This window comes from Numida meleagris, chromosome 1, assembly GCF_002078875.1.
Source record: "Numida meleagris isolate 19003 breed g44 Domestic line chromosome 1, NumMel1.0, whole genome shotgun sequence".
NCBI classification, from domain to species: domain Eukaryota; kingdom Metazoa; phylum Chordata; class Aves; order Galliformes; family Numididae; genus Numida; species Numida meleagris.
Window position 1 is genome coordinate 136,045,495 of NC_034409.1, and position 22,809 is coordinate 136,068,303.

The 22,809-nt window shown below is 35.7% G+C and overlaps 1 protein-coding gene across 3 annotated transcripts in view; it reads left to right on the forward strand.

The window, feature by feature from the left end:
- Positions 1 to 22,809, forward strand: part of MYO16 (myosin XVI) — a 363,109-nt gene that overhangs the window by 210,493 nt on the left and 129,807 nt on the right. For all 3 annotated transcript variants that reach the window (XM_021415119.1, XM_021415129.1, XM_021415137.1), the window contains one exon: positions 4,290 to 4,437. In XM_021415119.1, coding sequence (XP_021270794.1) covers positions 4,290 to 4,437 — 148 coding nt within the window. The remainder of the gene's footprint in view (positions 1 to 4,289; positions 4,438 to 22,809) is intronic.

Sequence of the window (22,809 nt, forward strand, 5' to 3'; positions counted from 1 at the left end):
ACTTCTTAAAAAAGTAATTATTAATATGTATTAATATGTCTTTGTCTAAAACTGTTCTTTGAAAATATTTCATAGGGGGTAATTACAGTTTATTTTCTCAAGAGTGTTCAATGTTACTTAGCAGATATGAGAGAAAATATCACTGTGTGAGAAATCAGTTTCACTTTTTTTCAGTTTTTGATTTACAGTAAAACTTTTCACTTAATTGATCCATATCTATCTTGTGCCATGTTATCCTGCTCTGAAACCAGGATGATGGTTTCCCAATGGTTTTTCTGTGTTCTGCGTCAACATATTTCAGTGTGTGAGCATTTCAGAAACATAAATGGCTTAGTTTTCATGATACATCTGTACTAAGGTTAAGTCATTGAGTTCCTCAGATGAGGATAGTGTAGAAGCCTTAATGTTATGTACTCAGCAAAATTTTGAGTGCCTTGCTTCCACTGAAGGGATCTTATTTTTCTAGCATATTTACTGGTTTAATTCACAGCCTTTGTCTCTGGATGGTATTAATGTGGAAACAGCTAATCAGACTGTGATGTCAATTTTCTGATAGACTGGTGCTGTACCTTTATCACTTTGAAACCACTGACATAGAATGAGAAAACCTAGGGTTGAGTCAAGGCCATGAACAAATATAAACAAATTGTTTATCTGCCCAACATTCTGCATATATCTAAGAATTGTGTAAACTACTTAAACCAAATCTTAGGTAGCCTAGAATTCCACAATTTAGTTAAGAATGAGAAACTCCAGTACAGCAGAAAAGTAAGTACATGTATATTGCAGTTGTTCATGCTGTTTTATTTTCATTGTAGATGTTGTATTTTCAAGGCCACTGCTAAGCATCACATTTGAATGAAATTGCCCCTGACTGACATTACAATAAATGAGAAAATAATCTTGCATGTTGTCTTTGCCTGGTTTAAATCCTACCCAATGAATCTGTATATCAATTTGCAAGATTATTTGAGGCAGTATTTACTGTCTCGCACTGTTTAAGCATGAATGAAGAGTGTAAATATACAGAGCACCTGATTCTGCTGATATAAGACTTTATAACTCATTTGAGGAAACGGGGCTAAATATGTCTGATCTGTAAACAAAAATTCAAGTGATGTGAGGCTGCCTCCAGCAAAGGGCTTAAACTCTATAACTGACTGAGCTTCAAGGGAGAGGTCCAAAACAGTTTACTTAGAAAGAGGCATGCAGAGTGCATACATACATTTTTATTATACAGAACAAGTTCAAGATAGCGTTCTTTGCATTTTAAGTGGAACTGGATCAACTTTGAAACTGCTTTTTGTTTGTGCTGAAGTTCTTTCATGCCTGGACTTTGTAAATGGCTTGATTTTTCTCACATAAGATCTATTCTTGTAGAAGAAAGTCCAGTATGTCTGCAGAACAGAACTGCTGGCCATTATTTTCATTTGCAGGCTTGATTTGGTCCTTATTACAAACATTACCTTGAGATTTTGAAAACAAGAATGGAGTGTGGTTCTACTAAAAGCCATCACAGACATTTGTAGAGGTTTTTTGTGTCTCCTTTGACTCTTGTTTGTGATCAGAAACCTTTCAGTGTTACGCTGAAATGAGACTTTTCCTGTGATAAGTAGCTTTTTGTTAAGGTACCTTCCATTGCTTTCATCCAAACAAGTGGAGAAGATATAACCCAGATTAAGTCACTGTTCATTGTGACAGAGTAAGGTAAGGCAGCAGGAACCGGTAGAAAGTGATACGTCAGAACAAATTCAGAATAACCTACAGACCAGTGGTTTTGTTAAGTTTCTAAAATGAACGCATACGTAACAGAACTCGAAGATGGACCTTTTGCCAAAATATCATAATCCTTCATAGGCAGTGCCACACACCCATTGCGTAGTAGTGAAATAAGTTAAATTAATGCATATTGTTTTTATTTGGAAAAGAGGAGGGCAGATGATCCTTTACATAAGTTGACGTAAGTCCTGAGATGAAAGGCAAGGACTGTATACTCAAACAACTGACAAAAGGTTAGGAAAAGAAAATCAAACCTGAGGAACTTATTCTCCAGATTTTCCAGTCTTGCTTTTCTCATTGTCGCTATTTGAAAAGCAAAGCTGTTTGTTTGTTAGTTTGGTTGGTTGGTTTGGTTTTTTCAGTTGCCCTAAAATGGAAGGATCTAAATCATTGTTCTTTGTAAAAAGAAGCAGAACGCATTTTGGCCTGTGTTTGTTGCCAACATTTTTGATCAATTAAAAAAAAGTTGAAAACATGAATTTCCTTTTTTGATGTAAGAAGGACTGCAGCTAACTAAGTTCTCTGATGCATTTCTGTACCTTGTTTCAACTTGGAACTTTCAAATGTTATTTTGTCTTTAGCAGTGGCTGTGTTTAGCAGCCAGGTTTTTGATAAAGAGCAATGTAGTTTCAAAGAATGCATAGCTGGAAGATTTCACTGGCCTCACTTTCAGTACAGGGTCTGCTTGCTGTCTGTAGATCAACTGATCTGTTAGAAGAAGTACAAGTTTCCTTGTACCTGTAAGTATAGTAGACATTACACAAACACGACAGACTTTGCTCTAGAACTCCATTATTTTTCCATTTTATTTCACAGACATTAAAGAACATATCATTTTGCTTTATAGGAGGGCCATATCACTGTTATAATTTTCTTTCTGAGTTACTTTAGCTTCATTAAGATGATTCTTGCTGATCAGAAACTTGACAGTTCTTAACAGCTATTCCTACTGCTAGAGATGCTAACTGAGATGAACTGTAGTTAGCCTTATTAAAGTGGGTGACTTGAAGTAGCTGAAAAACACTGAATTAATCTGTGTAATCTAAATAAGTGGTGCTGTCCACCATTAAAGTTAAATATATTAATTAACCAGATGACTTCCAATATGTTTTTTCTTGCTTTTATTAACCAGTGAATGCTGAAAACATCTGAGTGATAGTTATGAAAGCCTTAGTGAAGACATTTGCACAGAAAGAAAAGTGATTGAGGATTAGTAATGGCCTCTTTTAAAATTAATTGATGGTAGGGTTAGTTCTGTGAAGTAAGAAATAAGATACAGGAAGAATAAAGGATGTTTCAGTGCTTTCCATTCTTAGAAATCTTTAAACTCCAACTCTGCCTTCAAACTTCCATTCCCTCAGGCATTTGAAGTTGTAATTCTGGGTATACCTAGAAATGTAGCATTTTTGACTGCTCTGAATAACTCAGTGCTATTTTATGCTTAATCCCAGTTTTCTTCAAAAAAGGAAAAAAGATATGAAAAAAAAGTTAGTGGCTCAAAAATGGTATGTGTTTAAGAGAAAGTGTCTACTGTGCTACTGGGTGCACATGCCAGAATTTGCATTGAGCATGCAGCAACTGCTTGTAGAGTTGGTCATCATCCACACCATTGGACAGTATGATTTAATATACTTCTGTGTTCACACAGGTTCAAAAAGATAGCTCCTTCGTTGCTGAGCAGTGCATTTTAACCTCTAAACTCAACAACAACTTTTTCCAGGATAAAGGTGCTCACTAATACACTGTGAAAGCTCTGCGGTATGGCAGGGATTGAAAAGCATGAATTCGCAACATAGTGTACTGCATCCTTATTGGAGGTGCATCTTTCAAAAACCATAGTGGGCATGGAATTATGTATGGTCCTATAAGCTGCATTTCCATAGCCAAATCATGGCTGAGTTCTTCCTCCTTCCCCTTCCTTGCAGATGTGCTGATACATGTGACTTTTCAAATGGCAAGCTCATCACAGCCCTTCTGAAATACCCATGTTTCCCCAAGTGTTGGTTAGTGAGCTTGTTGACAACCATACAATTTGTCTCGTTGTAGCCATCTAGAAGTTAGGTGGCTAATCTGTACTATTAAGATGAGCATTCTTGATTGCCAAGAGAGAAAGAAGAAGTGGCTGCATGGACCATTTTTCCAAGACATCTTGAATATTACATCTTTCTTCATTAAGAGGGAGCTTGGAATTCTCAGATAGCTGCACTGGTGATTACTCTGGGTGTAGTAATCTCTGGGTGAGATTACTAATAGCTTTTCTCTTTGAAAATCTTGCCAAATAGGGCAACTGGTTCCCTAAGAAAATGAAACTAATTTTAGTAGAATTAGGATTGTATACATGATTTTATATAGAAAACCATGGTACTATGAGTGGTAGTATTTTTGATGTCATACGTACCTCCAACTGCTTTATAAAAATATTTTCTATTTTTTGTTGTTGCAGTGTTTAATAGTTTAAAATATATGAGCAATCAAGATAACAATGAATTATTTGTTTGTTTCTTAATCAGCTAGGATTTATACATACATGTTGGAGAAGTCTCGTGTCATTATGCAACCTCTCAACCAGAGTAATTTTCATGTTTTTTACTTGATGATGGATGGTCTGTCTGCTGAAGAAAAATACACGCTGAACCTCAGTAATTTGTCTACACACAGGTAGGAAAACAGCTTTATATTTAGTATTAATATTTTTCTTGTTTTAACACCTCTGAGCTGTTGAGGGAGGTCCTTCCTCCAGTTGCTAACATTTGTATCTAAATCTTCAATGATCTCTAAAGTTATTTACTACTGAGTACATGTCTACAAGGATTTAATTGTGGAGCACATGTCTTGTCTGTTAGGAGTATTGCCATAAGTATTGCCATAAGGGACAAAGAAGAAGAAAACCTCTCAGTTCTTTGATTTATTTTTCCATTTTCTGTGGACTAGAGTTATTTTTCTCCTTTCTTTTTCTGATGAAATGTTTTGTCTTCAAGAAAGGCTATGTCAATAAAATTAGACTTTTCTTCTGGAATGTGTTGATTTTGGTGAAATTTCACCATATGTAACTGCAAATTCAGTTTTCGTTTCAGTATTTACTTCATGTTGTTATGAAGAACGGAAATGAAGTTTTGACTGCTTTGAAACCAGGGATAGGGTTTGACATCCAACACCTAAAATTAGGTCTTTTTGTCTCCATGTGAGTTGATTGTGTTGGCTCCCATTTACATTCAAAGGCAATTGAGTCCCTGTTCAGCTGTATGTAGATTTACAAGTAGATGTGTGTTTCAGGGTGTACAGAACCACATCTGTGGATTATAAAGATCGGTGTATAGACATCTAAATGTAGTATCTCTAAGGCTGAGTATACACCAAATGTTTTAAATAATAGAACTTGGTAATTTTTCAGGAATGTCTGGGGATATCTTGAAATTTATTAATTCAGATTCTTTTGAAATGAAAGCATACTCCTGAATTAGATCATTTGCCTTTCTTTCTTCAGTCTTTCCTAGGTTGTTCCTAAGAAATATGACTGAAATGAGGGAAGCCTTGTTGGTATTAGTAATCTTCTCTTAAACTGTTTATATTTATCATGAGTGCAGTGAGTATCTGTAAAAAGACCAACTGTAGTTAAAATAACTTTAAAGGAATGCATTGAGTTTTTCATATCTGAGCCTTTTTCCTGTGTACCATTCTTTCAACTTGTCTATCTCTGACTGGTATGGCTATGGTTTGGGCTTGTAAAGAGAAAAATACGGCGTTCATTTTTGCAGAAAAACTGTTACTTGATTCTGATCATATGTTAAACACTAATTTTTAGGCTACTGTTGTTAAATAATGTTTCTATCTGTTAACACATTTGATGTTATACAGGACAGTATAATGCACTTTCTTTGAAGTAACCTGAGGCTAAGTTGCTGTACTAAAAATGACCCAGTTCAAAGGAGGAGAGTGTTAAATTCTATGGTGTTAATCTTTTGAAGACCAAAAGGGTTCTAATCTTTATTGTTCTTCTAGCAAAAGTTTTTTGGAATTACTCAGTTTATTCAGAAAAGGAAACAGTTTTAAGTCATTTTGCAAGAAGGTTTAACAGGAAAGAGCTTAGCTAAAACATGAATAATTAGATTCACATGAACAAAGCTTTATCTGATAAGATATCTGATAAGCATCCAAAAAGAACAAAATAGCATTTCTAAATAGATGTCAGTACACTACAGTGCCAAAGCTTTAGAAGTAATTTATAGCTGAAAATTTGCATAAAGCTGCTTTTTATCAATAAAGCTTTGCTTTGGCTACATAGAGTAGATTTTATCCTGTATGATTGAGAGTTCAAGCCAAGAATTTCTTTCCTAAGACTCCTGGGTATAAGAGTTCATTGGGTGAGATTTTTCTCAATTAATGGAGTTAAACAAGGGGGAAATTTCTACTGCAACAAACTCATACAAGAATCAGGAAGGCAGAATTTGGCTTCTGTTGTCAGTTCATGATTTCTGACTTAGTCAAATTTTGATGAGATCATGTCATTCTGGTAACATCAATAAGTGAATTTGTTATGTTTTCTTTAAAGAAGTGTAATCTTGACTCTGATAGCAATTTTAATTAGATAATAAACCTTTTGAAATTGGAGGTGGTTCATAACCAAAGGCTTTTTAAAAAATTTCTGTTCTCTTTACATTGTTTAAAGTTGCAACTTTCAGTAGATTAGACAATCTTAATAAATGATGTCAGTTTAGATCGCAAGATTTTTTTGTGGTTTGCTTAAGCCATTGCAATAGGGAAATGAGATGCAGCATTGATTTCATATTCTCATTTTAAAGGAAAGTACCAAAGTAATATTATTGATACTGGTTATTTTTATATGTGATGCTACAAAATGTAAGAGGTAGTTCGTGTGTAAAGCAGCTTATAGTCCTCACTTAATGTTGGTGTAAATAATATGAAGGGGAAATCCCTCCCCTTCGGAGTCACTGAGCGTTTCAGTAAGGCTGGGGTTTCATCCCAAGAGGGGAGTTAATAGGTTGTAATTCCATGGTGCTTGATGCTGTCCTGGGAGGGATGTTGAGCTTGCAAATATGGGGCAGCATGTGATGAACAGGATTGGGCTACTTTCTGTTGAGCATAATATAGCACAGCAAGCCATATAAATCTGTGTAGGGAGGGATATATTTCCTGCTGTATCTGCCTGTGGATCATGATGGATAAGGATATAAACAATTTCCGAAAGGTAAGATCACTTTCTAAGATTGAGCAAGGGGACCATGTCAGATAGAGTCTCAAAAGGGCAAGTCAAGGCTTTTTACTTAACAGCTGCAACTCTGAATTCGTTATGTTCAGAACCTGATTTTGTCAGCAGATCCTAGACTGAAATTTCCAAAATTTCTGTTAACTTTGTGTGTTTCTAAAGAGCTGCAGAACTTTATTTTGCTGATTGTATGTAATACAGGGGATGTTAGAGATTTTAAGTTATATTCTTGATTTACTCTTTATTTGTTCTTTTGTCTGTCACTCTTTTTCTGAGTGCTGATATTGTCCCATTACTGTAAGCATTGCTCTTCTGGCACATGAAGTTTTGCCTCATAGGTAGAATATGTGCTACCTTAGTGATGATTCTTGCAACGAAAGTGAAAGAGAGAGGTGACAATACTGATAGATCAGTTTATAAATGGTCTTCAAGTCTGGTGAAGAAAGGGTGCTATTCAGAGAGATTAGAAAGAAAAGAAAATACTATGGGAAAATTCTTACAGAAGAAAGTTGAAATATCTGCTTTTATTGTTTTGGGTCAGTTATTTCATATTTTCACTGATATCCCAAAGCTATAGTGTATAAATAGCAATAATAGCATATCTTTGTATAATAGGTATAAGTACTCAAATGCATTGTCATTAAAAGTCATGTTGTCACATTTCTAAATGTATATTAGAGACTGGAAGTAGCTTAAGGCTACTTAGTTACAGCAAATTCTTCCAGAAAAGGTAGTTCAACCTGATGTCAACATTTTTGGTTTCTAGTTACCTAATTTAACTGTATTGTTGTGGCTTCTGATAGGCAAACTGATACTATACTCTCAGCACTGCAAGTTGATACTGATAAAGGGACAGTTTTCAGTCCTCCCTTGTAATGTCAGATCTCTGCCACCCAACATGTATGGGTTCAATTATATTGTTTGTGAATAAGCTGTATGTGTAAAAATGAACAACTTCAGCCTGGGTGTAAATACACACACTCATGTAGAAACTGGACTCTGGTCAGGGAGCACATTTTGTGTTTGTAGCTCAGGCTGTGCTGTTTCCAGGTGTGTAAAACTTTTCTTCCTCCCACAGCAGAACGTGCACAGCGGTGTGTGCTCTGCCTGCCTGCGTTTCTCCCACTCCTTAAAAGCGGTGAAACTTGTCTGCCACAGTAGCTGTAGATCAGGCCACAGAAATGATTTTCTTTTACAGGTTTTCAGTGCAGGTCCCAATTCACTGTCAGTGAGAAAACCTTACATTATTTTCGTGCAGTTTTAGTGAAGTGATTGAATTTCTCATTAGAATTGAAACTGATCAGGACCTCTTTGCATGATCACTGAGAAAATCATCCCCCACTTAAATGATAAAGTTCGGTTTTCGCAAAGGACTTGGACACAACAGCAAGGGACAGTGAGTGAGACACTAAGTGCAAGCCTTAACTTTGACTTCTGTGTGCGTTTCTCAGACCCTTTTTCTACCAAGATCGTACACACTGTGTGCAAAATGGAGATTATTCTGGGATCATCTACATGGATCCCAAATCTACCTTTTCCTCACACACAAGAGCTCAAGATTTCAAGATAGTGATTGGCCACTAACCCCAAGTGTCCCCAGTTCAACATAGCCTGGGAGGTAGCCTTTATTTTCTAACTGCTGTTGATAGAAAGCCAGGATGACATGGCGTGTTTCCATGAATTCTTTCCTTTTTTTCCCTTCTTTTTTATCTTTGGATGCCACAGTTGTTTGTTTTCTCATTTAAAAATAACAGAGAGAAATGGTCTTCTTGAGCACTGTTTAACTGTTTTCCAGATCTATGTTGTTTGTCTACAGATGTAGCTGTGGCAGTCTAATGATGCAAGGCAAATTCACAGGAGAAGGATATTTTTTTAATCAGTTCCACAGATCTGTAAAAATAGACATTTTAGATATAATGAAGTCCTCTGATGTGCTGTTCTTTTTCCTTTTATTAAAGTCTGATGGGTCATGTTTTTCCTCATAGATATTTACTTTGATTTAAATTTTCAGTACCCCCACAAAGCCTATCACAGATTTTTATGCAAATGTGGTTATGCAATACCATTTTGATGTGTTTGCTTTGCAAATTACCTGCTGCTGATATCTGTACCTGATGACTAGTGGGAAATCCAAACAAGTGTTAGACCCGTCTTACAGATTTGGTTGGATCTGAATACTATGAATGAAATAGCTAAATTTGGAAGGGTTTAATCAGATTTTCTCACAGATCATAGTCATGCTTGTGTAGTAACTTCATATAGAAGTGCCAAGTTATATCACCTTACTATAGTGCCATTAGACTTTGTGTGCAGAAGATCACTTTTACCATAGGGTAATTGTACAAGAAAATCCTCAGTCTCACCCCAGTGAAATCCAGTGTTAAGGATAAATGAGTGTCACTGTTGAGGTTCATCTTTATTGACAGAATAAAGCTCCAGGCAATTTGATAAGTGGCCTTCACTGTATTTAAATTTAGACGTAAGGTCAAGTTCACACTCACGTTCCTCAGTTGTCTTTCATTTTTTCATTGTAGATGTATGGGCATGGGGGGAGGAAGAAAAGCTGTGAGAGGAGATGCTAAGCTTATCATTCCTGCAAGCTGCATGGCTTTGGGAGGGAAGTTTTTTTTGGCCATAGCCCCTTCATAACTCTTCTATGCAAAAAGTAGCAGCCTATCATTTTTACTTTTCTTTAAACGTTGTTTCTTCTGAAGAACATCCAGGGAAATCATACTGGAGGAGACTTTTGAACTTCAAAATCATTCTTGAACAGTTTTACTCTGCCTCCTTTAAACTGTGAGAGTCCAGTGACATTTCCAGGATTTAGGCAATTCTGTGTAAAGGACAGAGGAACCGGGGCAGGTTCCTCTGCACTGAGACACAAACCAAGGCCTTGAAGTTTGAAAGGGCACCTGATGTTTTACAGAGGATAAGTCATTTTAAAGACTGGGTGACTATATATAGGTGGTTCTCAAAGGCAATATCTGAAATTAATCATCTTGCCATTATCGTAGTCCAACATACTTTTTGGTAATTAATGCTGATTAGAATGTTAACTTTCAATTTACTTTTTTATCCTGGAGTTTTTACCTTGCCCAAAGTCTGGACCATGCTGAGAAGTTATCCACCATTAGGTATCCAAGCTCAGTTGTAATTCGTGTCCAATACAGTTTCATTATTTCTATTTTTTTTCTTCTTTTTCTTCTTGTAATCACCTTGCATAACAGCTGAAGGGTTTAGAGGTGAATCTCAGATTATTGTAAAAAGAGATCTTCTGAAATATTTTCTGCAGTCATTAGTATTTTTATTTTATCTTGAAGGTACACTCCTTTTCCAAAAAGCTTGCGTTTTAAGTATTTGAACACTTACAAGACAATGCAGTGATACGCATAGCACAAGCTATGTATATTAGCATGCAAAGGACCATTGGCATTTTTCAGGCATGTTTGACAAATTTTCTAACTAATGAGATAATGGAAGAAGCCACAGTGTGAAAGTGCAGCTCTAAATCCAGATTTCAACAACTGAGGAAGTTAATCTTTATTGCTTCATCAATGAAAATAATTTGTACAAAATTCTGATGTTCTTGAAATTTTTCTGTGGTCCCAGATGACAAGTATAAAATGTTTCAGAGATGAAATTGATGCAACACCATGTAAGGGGACATACATACTTAAAGCAGCTGATGACAAAAATAACTTTGGTAGAAGTTTTGATGAGAGATTGAGGGTTGTAGCAGCTGTACAGATTTACAGGGATGCTAATGACAGTCAAGAATAAGAAATAAACAATTTGTCTAAATATGGAAAGACTAGAAAACCACTTATTCAATTTTTCTTTTGCTCTTCACATTATTAGTAGTATATGCAATGCTTGACACCTTGTTTCATGTAAGTTAACATGTATCCAAACTAAATCAACTAATTTGTGTTTTTTCTCTGGGAAAAAAAAAACCAACAGTGACCATACTAATAGTATTTCAGTTTGCACCAATTACCAAAAAGGCCGAGCCTCAAATAAGTTTCAGTATTGCTAAATAATATTTAGCACACAAATTACAAATAGGATATAATTTGCAGGCTTTTTTTTTTTTCCTTAAAGTATAAAAACTGGAGAAGATCTTTTTAAGCTTCTTTCTCCCCAGAATGCCTAAGGGTTTTTTTTTCTTTCTGTTACTAAGGGGAAGAGTCCTTCACCACAGAATGTCCTGAGTGTTCTTATTCCAAAAGATGCATTCTTTACAAGGTCTTAGACTTCCAAAATACGCAGCCTGGAATATACACTATCTAATATCTTGCAAGACTTTCCAACTTCCTGCATGCACGAATTGCCTTCATTAAGCTGACAATTGTAGTATCTCACAATTTATGTGGAGCTTGAACAAAATAATAGGATAAGCTACCTTTTAAGATTTCTGTATTCCAGAGAACTAAACAAAACTGAAAACCTGATTTTTTTTACAGTGATTTTGTTGACAACTTTTAGTTCATGTGTGTAGTCAACTTCATGGAGAACACTTCGACATGTTTTTTGTTTCAGTTCTTTTTATCTCCTTTGCCTTCTTACACAGAGTGAAGGACTGATAAATCTTAATTCTAAGATACTGCTGTACTCAGACAAAAAGAAATTAAAAACAAATTTGCCATGGTTTTTTTCCTCCTTTTTTTATGGTCCCAAATGAGAGAGTTCAAGTAAATTCTAATGTTCCAAAAATGCATTTCCCTGGAAGGCTGAGGCCTCTTTGGTGTCTCACGTTGAGAAGACACGATAGTCAGACATTCTCAAAAATGAAAGTGTCAGGTTTTGCTTAAGCTGTGGCCAGATTATGGAATTCTGCTGGAATTCATTTTAGTACAAAAAGTGAATAGGATTAGGTGAAGTACAATGTAAAAGTGAAAACAGGAGTTTTTCTGTTTGCTTTGTCTTTGTTTGTTTGTTTTTAACTACATGTTAGCAAGTAATGTTAAAATTATACACTTCAATCAGTTCCATCTTCGTAATACCATTTACTTATACTTCAGCTGTCTAGTGAAAAGCTTTAACTGTGAACGCTTGTTTCTTAACTGTTGTCATACAGTACTACAGTGAAAATCTGATACGCAGCCAGTGGTACTATTTTAAGGACAAGATCTGTAGGTTCCGACTGAATTGAGGCAATTCCATTTACTTACATTCCAGTGAGGTCTGACAGCTAAACTACACCATCTGGTTACTAGAAAGCTAATGCAGAAAGAAGCAGGTTTAAACTTGCTTCAGTGAGTTTTACATCTGTGTAACCTGGAATTGTTTCAACATCAAAAGAGTCGTCTAAATCTCCTCTGTCCTGCTTTTTTGCTTTGCTTTGTTTACTTCATTTGTTGCATGCCATTCATTCTTTTCCTCTTTACTCCGTATTTACTGGTGTACAATTTTTTTCAATGATTTTTTTGAGATTGAACCTTCTCAACTGAATATGTAACACATATTGTGGCAAAATGTCCCTTCACATTACACTCCATTTTTCCCTGCCCTCTTATGAATTCAGTCTTCACTTCCCCTTTATTTAAACTGCTAGCATTATTTACCAGTACTCAGTTTTCCTTTGTCTTCCTCATTAATGCATATTTTCTGAGTAAATAGCGTTCATGGGATTATTCATCTTGTTTTATTATTTTTCTTTCCCAGAAGTGAACAGGAATTGAACCAAAAGAACCAACATTTCCCCCCCAGCTCTCTCTTCCTTGTCCCGCTCCTTCTTTGAAATTCAGGCTTCTTTTAATTTCTTGGAGCATGATTTTCAAGCACCAGCGTTGTTCTTTTCACTTCAAAGAATGAAGGGTTGAGAGGCAATGCCAGTGAATGGCTGACGTGTGTGGTGATCTATTATGCAGCGTGGTAATAATCATGACTGAGTCACTTGTTTTTGTTGAGGATGGACACCAGAAAATCTACTGTATGTTGTCTTAAGATGTATCTTCATGATGTAAAGTGCTGTTGATTCTACTATTGAATTTTATCTAAATCTAATGAAATCTGAATTTTTTGGATATACTGGAGATCAAAAAATACAACAAAGTTTAACTAAGTTTGGGGAATTTTTGCTTTGAATGTTGACTTTTTTTTGTTACTTGGTGGTCTAATTCATCTAAGGTTTACTTATTTACCTCATTCACTTCTGTTCAGCTAAGCTTTCAGACCAATAGTATCTTAATTTTAAAGGAAATTAAATGGAATCCTAAGCAGCCTATTAGTGTACAGAACACATTTTTCTGTGTTTTTTAGTGGGGCAGATATGATACTTGGCATGTGTAGAAAGAAACTTACTAAAATTATCTCTGTATGCTTTAATATTCAGCAAATAGCTAATGACAGTGTTTGGTACTTGGTGTCAAATTTAATGTTATACCTATCTGAAAATTGACTCAATTTCTTCTATCTTAAACCATTCTTTGTCTGAGATATTTATGGGTTATTACATCCTACATGATACATTCTAGGAGGTATCATTGCAGCTACAGAAGATAGAATCACAGCTCAAGTTTTCAAAACAAAACTGGAATATTTATTTGTGTCATCTGCTTTATTTTGCAAATTAAGAGGCTATTTTTTGCTCTGTTTGCAGATTCCTAGACCCCATGCATAAAGTATACATCTGTGTTATTAACTTTGACAATATTTGTTATGAGTATCTGGCTGTGTAGATGTTTTGGCTGGTTCATCCTGAATTTGGGGTTAGTTGCATATACATGGGAATGCTTTCGCTCTACTTACATGTCAAGATATCCAAAACAGTATTTTTCAACTTGAAAGCAGGGGTACCTTAGCCTTGGATTTTGATGTTTAATTTATTTATTCCAGTTCTGTCATTAGCTGTATATTATAGCATTACTGCTTTGTTCCCGAAGGATTCTTTAAGAAAATGTATTTCCAATGATGGTTGGTAATCATTAATTTACATGAAATCCAAGAATAATTTTTATTTAACAAAACAAAGATAGTAAAATAAGTCTTGCACTTAGCTCAGTGTCTTTGTCTTAGGTCCCAAGTGGGCTTGTTACTTGTCTGGCTTTCAGAATAAATGCTATAGAAATTGTGCTTTGTTCAAGAGTGTAAATCTGAAACTCATATTCCTCTGGGTATATTCCTTCATCTAATGTTAACAAACCCTTCTTCATTGTATTATTCTTCATACATATTGATTGAGTAGTGGCAGAGGGTGTGCTGCACTCCACCGACAGACTTCCAGAGATAAAGAAATCATTCATTATGATTACCATTCTTTTCAACAATGTTTTTTCTCTAGCTCATAATTCTAACAAGCCTAGGGTGTAGAGCTAACAAGGTGTAAATAAACAAATGAGATATTTTCAGGAATAAATTGTACTTGTAGAGTGGTACAGTAAAACCAAGGCAATCCTCTCTGTTTCTATATAATCATAGAGGAACTCAGATATCTAATAATCTTTGATCTTTTACATTCTTTTGTTTCCACAAGCTGTTCAGAACAGAAAAAATAACATTAGATCATATAAAACCATTTTGACTTTTGTCTTTTTATAGCTATAGCCAGTTTACTTCTGCAGGTTTAGTTACAACCTACAAACTTGCATTTCTGCATTTGACTTGGCATGATAACTGGCATGATAACATTTGCTATTACTTTGATTGAGAGAGGCTTTGTCTTTCTTGTCTCCATGGGAGTAAGTATGATATAGAAACACATGCAGAAAATAACATCAGAATTATATGTCTGTGGCATGGAAAATATAGAGTGGGAGGCAGTAAAAATGAAATCTGTTCAATCCAAGAGAAAGAAACAAAATTAGTAATTAAGACTACTAAGATCTATAGAGTACATGTAAGTGCAGTGAAGACAGAACATGTGTCTGTCTTATTTCTAACAGAAAACTAAATGTATAATAAAACATTGTTTGGAATAAATTGCTTGAAGTGGAGAAAGAAAAATGTGAGATTAAGTATTATGTGAACCAGACGACTCTCCAGTTTGTTCTGAATTCTGATTATGAATACCTTACACTTGAAAGTTTCTGGGCCACATTCAACCTTTTGTTAAAAAAGAAAAACCTTCAGAGAGCTGTGCAAGTTATAAATATATATTGAGGCTAAATTTGGTCCCCTGTTGAAGAAATTAAATGCTGACTGTTTACGTAGCCCACCAGTATTTCACAAACAGACTGAAAATGCTTGTACCTCCAAAAGATGAAATAGAAAGGTACTGTAAAAACCATTCTTTAAAAAGTAGATGTGATGACTTGCTTATAAAAATGGTAGAGGAGCTCATTTGGCTTTTAGTTTAAGCACAAAATATGTCTCTGCACTTTACTAGGATGCTAATCATCCCCTGTGTGGGGAGAGATTCAGTGGATCCAGCTCCTGAAACCACTTAGCTATTACATTGCATAAATCTACAGCAATAATACCATTCTGCAATTTATATTTCTAAAGATTCTCTTAAAATCATTCTGATACAATTACCGTAGATGAATTTCCAGTCAGAAACGGGTCATTTAAGAAATTGTTTCTAGCATACAGCAACCTCAACCGTTGAATGTGTCTCATCTCAACTTAATGTTAGATACTAGAAGGGTGATGCCTCACTCCATTTTTTGAACTGGCTGTATCTGCTGCACTTCCTGAGCTAGCCAGAACTTTGAACTATGCTGGAATTACTTCACTGTTATTCTTTCTTACTCTCTCCGAGAAGGTTAAGCAAGGTCAACCCAGTGTAGCCTGGTTTTCTTCCCTTGGTTCTTCCACCAGTCGTAGCTCAAAATCACCTCTACACTATGGTTAAATCTGATTGTGTTGAGTTGGTGCCGTTTGCATTTTTTTTGATTCCTGCTGAAATTGCATGTAGATCTTTTTGTAGTTATAATGTAATCACTCAAATTGAGTTTTGTCAGTCTACACGTTGCCAAAGTCATAAGAATGTGTTCATTGAGTGCAAATAACCAGAGGTTGTTAAGATCCCAGTTTTATACTGCTCCTAAAACGGTAGCTTCATCAGTCTTGGCTTCTAAAATGATTTTATGCATTTTAGTGCTGAACAGAAGAGTCTGGGGGTATCTTGTGCTGTATCACCATCAGCCAGACAGTCTGAAAGCTCCTTGTTCTGGAGAGGGTCTTCTCTCTCTCTCATTTTCTCTTTCTTATTCATGACACATCTCTTGGAATCACAGGACAAAGTGTTACTCCTGTGGCTCACTACAGTACACCAAAAAATTATATGAAACTTGATATATTTAGTTGATATCAAATGGAAGCAATGTAGTTTCATGAATAGTTTCAATAGTTTTTATTCATTTTTGATTAGCAGTCCAGAGATTTAAATTAGTACAGTTTTTGGGGTATGCATAATGATTTTCACAGCTAGCTTATCTAACCAGGTCGAGATGCATTTTTAGGAGGTCTATGAAAATAGCACCCAGGATCAGACAAGGAGATCTAAGTAGGAGTAGCTCAGAACGTTTCAGGGAAGTAACATGTCTGAGGCTCTTTGCTAATAAGGCCTCTGCTCATATGAGATGAAGCTTCAACATTTCTTGAATATTAGTAACATAGGTGAGAAAATTGTTAGAACAAATCCAAAGAACTATGCAAATCCAGAAAGTCCACTAAAATACAGAACTTGGTAGAAAATTTCTACTGACTAAAATGATGGAAAAGGGCACTGAAACAATGTGCAAATACCATTTGAGAAACAAAATGTGTTTGTAACAGCATTTACAGAGAAATGTAATTTCTGGCTAATTAAAAATACTATTACCTTCTAATGTCTGCTTTAATCTTTATAAACAATAACCACATTGTTAAATGGGTAGAAATCAGTTTACCAAGCTGGTATTACAGCTTAGTATTAAAGTTAGAAGTTGCAGCATTTATTTTGACGCTAAATGACTAACACCAGCTTCATGATGAGGATTACCAAGACGAAAAATGGTGCCAGCCACTTGGAGAAAAAAAATCCAAGGCCTTTCACAATAAAATGAATCATGAAAATGATGCTATTAAATGGCAAAATTATTATTTAACATAATAAATAATTGGAAAACAATTGGGGATTGAAAATGTCATGAAAATTTTGTGATAATGAACAGAACACAGAGAATGTCTGCCTCTTTGGATAATTTTTTTTTCTGTTGAAATCATTGCTTGGTTGGGCTTTATTTTCTATCACTTTCCTGTCCCAAACACAGGTGAGTTAAAACTGCTACTGCAAGGGAGTGTATCCTTATATCCTAATATTTCTGAGGATTTATTTGTTTTTGCTTCTGTGTGAATCACCCGTCTCCTTTTTCAGGTGCAGTTAGAGAAATCAGATTCACTGTTAGAGATGCACCTGTACTTTCTTGTACCTGCAATCTTTCCCCTCATTTTCATCATGTTTGTTCTTCGTGATTGCTTTCCCACTATATTTTAATAATCTCCCTTGTGTATACTTGCTGTATTTCCAGGGCTAAGTCCTCTGTTAAAATATGTTACAGCATCAGGTTGACCCTTGAGTCAAAACTGGAACAACAGGGAACGTATTATCACATTATGAGGTTCTGTAGTTTACTGCAGAGCATGTTTTTCAAACGTGCAATTGTAACGCTCTCCAATCTTTTCCCTTTCCAGCTTCCCATATATCTGAAAGAAAAAAAAAAAGGCTACTCCAAGGCATAATTATTCTCCTTTTGTCTTTCTTCTGTGTTTCTTTTTATTAGTTTCATTTGAGTTTAGTTTGTTCATTTCATTTTCGAAACAGTTTACCTTCTTCATGGAGCTACATTACACAAACTGCAAATCTCTGTGTGTAAACACAGTGTGATTTTAGCAGTAAGAATTGACATGAGAGTCTATTTGGATGCACAAACCATGGAAATTTGGAGGTAAATCTGCAATTTTTGAGGGGAGGAAGAGCAATTTCTTTTATACAGTGTAAATTCAGTGTAACATAAATAACTTACTTAGATGCAGCCCTTTAATCAAGTTCTTAATGTGTCACCTGCAAAATTTGCTTCAGGTTCACTGAGCATATAGTTCAGTGTCTAGTGTCTAGTGCCTAGTACTTCCTCAGGAGAAACAACGGGAAGCAACCTGGGAGATTGAATGTCAGGAGCAGATCATTCATGAGCTTTCATCCAGCCTAATTTTACTGGCAGGGCTGAAAAGATGGCAGAGACACCCTCACATGCATCCACCCTGTTGCCATCACTGTCAGTCTTGCACTTGGGTACCAGGGCAGGGGGAGGCGGGCGCAGCCTTGCCTTTCCCATGACTGAGCCCTGTGCCTGGTGTCATGGGATTTGCTAGGTGTAGGAGAAGCAGGTGCCTCTGCTTACATTAAGGTGATGGCCACTAATGATTCAGGGTAGTCAGTTGCTAAACAGATCACACACATAAATACATACCTGTTTTGTAGAACAGGTTGGTAAAGTTCGGTACTGTACCAACCCGTGTTTGTGTAGTGTATGAGACTTTCTTAGCCCACGAGAAGTAAATAATTGTTATCAGTTATTTCTATTATACTATATTAAGGCTTCTTAAAAACATCTCCTTCTTGTTCTTGTGTTAAATAATGTACGTATCTCAGTATTTCAAAAACAGCTTGTGACTTTGGGTGACCTTCACTTTTTTGGACAAGGTAGATGGCTCAAAGGGATCTCACTGTTTAGAACTTTTTCAGTAAATGTGCCTGAATACACACAGTCGTACCTTCATACACAGGAAGAAGAGGGCTTCTCGTAAACCAACTCATCCAGGGTCTGCAATTACATGAAATCAGTTTGAATTATATTAGCAATGTTTTAACTGGAGGCTAGTGAAAGTTACAAGCAGGTTCTCAAAGCACTTTTTTGAATTGTAGATCTGATACTGTGGCTCTTAACCCAGTAAGCTTTATTTAATGAATCAGCATTAAAGATGTAGCCAGCACTGGTGGAGAAATCTCTCGGGGCTCATAAACTTAATGACATCTATCTGGCAACTAGTACCAAAGTAAGTCTGAACACAGGAGTACAAAATAACTCTTGATGGTAGGAGCAAAGTTCATACATAATTTCTGAAGCATTTCAAGACATGGATTGGACCAGTTTGCACTTGCGTGCAGACTGACTTACTTTCTTTACATGTTCATCAGTGCTCAGTATTTGATACTTCTTTATTATCATCATCTTCATCTCCATCATCATGCTTGTTCTTTAGTGTGTATTCAACTTCAAAGTTGTACTGATAAAGTGATTATGATCTCCTGAGTGATTCTGTTCTATGAAATACTGAACAATAGGAATCAGAGAAACAGACGCTGTGATGTATGCTGCCTTTCTTATTTCTAATAATTTCATCAGGGGTGTGAAAAATCCTATTTTGAGTTATTCCCGTTGTGCATTCATTTTTTTTTTTCTTGAATTAAGTTATCCTGGATTTACATTTTCATGGCAATTTTAGAAACAGAGGCTGGAGTTGCTGATTAATGTCTATTTCACAGGAATATCAATACAATTGAAAGAGTGCATGCATGAGTTTAGCTGGAAGACATTTGGCATGTTGAGAATAAAGACTGGCCTGTATGTTTTCACTTTCCATTTGAGTATATTCACTGTCTGTAAAATGTCATGTATTTTATAATACATGTGCACTTCTTGATTTGAGGTTTTTTCTTATGAGAATGTCAAGGCAAAACTATTTACTGAACGATATACTGGCTATTATAATATTTCTGCGCTGAGCCCTGTTTACAAAAGATGTGTCGTAACATGTAATTTTCTTGGTTCAGAAAAATACAAATATGAGCTCTGCTTTAGCTATTTTAGCTATTTAGCTCAGTATTACTGCATAACAAGTTTCAAAGGATGTAAATATTGTTCTGATTGGAATTGGTTTAAAAGCTGAAACAGAGGAGAAAAGGCAATAAAAATGTGCCATGTTCCCTTTAAAAAAATAAAACCCCACAACACAACTAGAAGCTATTCGTTATCATGTTCTGTGAATGTCGTTCACTTCATTGATGTCAACTGTTTTGTTTTGTCTTTATCTCATTTCTGTTTGCATATCAAACAGTGCTAAGTGCAAGGCAGCTTTCCCTCACTAAGCAGAGTACATTGTCCTCTCACACTCGTATGACAGATCTAATGAAAACAAAATGTTTGTTGTAATTTCTTATTCTGGGAGTTTGAAAATGTAGTCCATGTTAGTGCCATTTATTTTTAAGAGGTAATGTCCTGTGTTTACACACTCAATATCTTTTGCCTCAGAATGTTTGAAGAAATTTTGGAAAACATATGTAAAACTGCAAAGTCATTCATTCTCAGTCTGGTAAAACAGTCCTTAAATTCAGTGTTGATTTATACCTAAGTTAAAACTTGGGATGTAGGAAACTGTCATGGGAATAGCAATTAGAAAAATATGGCATATTTCAAAGAAGGACTTCACAAATATTTAAAGTGAGGACAGTAAACTGACCTAGTTTTTAGATAACTGATCATTTAAGGGGTAGCATTTCATCTGGAACTAACATATATCTATGCTACTACAATTTCACCTTAGCTTAAGGTAAAAATTAACTGAGCTGGTAATGCTGAATTTTCAGTGATGACCACTACGCTTAATCAGGGTTGCTACCCTGAGCTGGATGGGAAGGAGGGATGTGCACTGCACAGGCTAAAGCCACACGCTTTTCACATGATTGTGCAGGTACATGGTTCATTGGGCATCGCTAATAATGGGAAGGAAGGGATTTAGCTTGTTAATCCTTGCTTCTTAATACAGTGTCACATTAAATGACACCCACAGCACACATATTGGTTGTGTTAGAGCTGGAACTCTCCAGCTTTACCCTCCTATGATGTTGACCCTCTTGAGAATTTTCTAGCAACAAAGAGCATCAATTAATGGAGATTTAAGACTTCGTAATAAGAAAAGTCCAATTAATACTGTATTTGTTTTAGATATTTAAGTATAGGTAAAGATGAAAGTTAAGTTTTTGTGGCTTATTGTGCAGTGTAGCAGAGACAGCTGGTATGGTAGGCAGTGCCTCGGACACTGAAGACCAGGTCTCTGTTACTACTTGTTGTCTCCAGTCCCTGGAGTCAAACCAAAGTGCAACATAGAGTGCCAAACTTTAACTTCCAACTGTTTTTCATATTAACATTTATGATAATACTAAGATTCAAGTGGAATCAGTGGGATCAAACACAAGTTTGAAGTTAGTTACACATAGATGTTTTGCTGAATTGGGAAAATATACAGTAGCACAGTAAGTTTTCCTACTTCACAGTACGTATAAACCGAGAAAGAAAAAAAACCCTTTACTTCCTTCTTCATATTCCAGTGGCCTGTAACCACTGAACATGGTTTCATGACCTGCATGGTCTGTGTTTGTTTTTAGAGCAGTTGATGCAACATTGTACAGAAGTTAGCACAGAAGGGATATTTGTGCATTTAAAAATGTCACTGTTTAATTAAGCTGTAATAAAATCCTTCACAACAACAGAAGTATATGAAACCTTCAAATAGGCATATTTGAATCCATTTGGTCTAAGTGATGTGTTCTCCTCCAGGATATGAACACACTGTTAAGTGTTGTCTGCTAAAGCTGAGACTTGTCAACCAGCTCATGCAAAACAATGACATGACAATTCTATTTCCTGCTTGTCAGCACTGTTACAAAGAGTTTAGATACCTCTGTCTGCTGGGAGCGTTATGTAGGACGTCATATTGAGGAAGAGGATGGTTTTCTGAAACAGCCTTCATTTCTTTTTTCTGATTTTCTTTAGCTGGAGAGCCCAGAAAGGGTTTGGATAATTACTGCATCTGTTTCCACATGGATACAGCATTACATTCTACAAAAAATTGTGGATGTGCTGGATTGTGTAGATAAGTAAATATGAAGTATCAGAATCTTTTTTATTAGCTATTTCGAGTTAGTGAGTGAGCATGACAGTATTATTCGTAAGTTGTTTTTATAAAAGAAATGAGGGATTTATAGACAAAATCCAGGATTTTTGATTCATAACATAATCTGCAGTGACTTGTGTTGCACAAATAATTATTGCTGCAGTGCCTGTATTTAGTTAACTATTTGTTTAATATTTATTCTTAGGTGCTCGCATGTAGAAATTCTTCACTCACTGATCTTGGACTCCTTTACGAAAATAAATATACTAGATAGTGTGGTCAGTTGTGCTAGATAAGAGCTGATACTATTCTTTTTCTCTCGGGTTAGCTACTCCACTGCTAATAGTGGAGAACTGACACATTGGCAAGTGGATCAGAAGAAGAAAGCAAACCATAAACCTCGTAATTCCTCACAGAAACCAGTTACACTGATATCTCACAAAAGAACAGATTATGACATTTTCCCCTTTCACCAACTAAAGAAACATAAACAGAGCAAAACAATATTTTCCTTTACCGTTGGTTTGAAAGGGGCCTCCAGAGATCTGATCCAACTCTTTGTATCTAGACAGGATCTGCTGTGCAAACACACAGGTCCTTTGAAAATCCATTGCAGCAGCTACACAAAAGAAAGAGAAAACATACTGATTCATAGTTAACATCAGAATGGTTTTAGCTGTGTTCACATTCATATTCCTGGTTCTTATCAGGAAGATGATTTTATTATTCCTAAATCTTGGAATTTGTGATTTTCTGCCTCAGGGTAGTAGTTGGAATAAGGAAAATTTCTGTAGTGACTGTTCAAATCCCATCTTTTCCCAGTTAATGCAATGTAAAAACTAATTACATAAAATAAGATTGAACTCATTCAGCATGCATGTTTACCTAGAAGCCTAGTAACATTTTCCAACATAAAAATCTTATCTTCC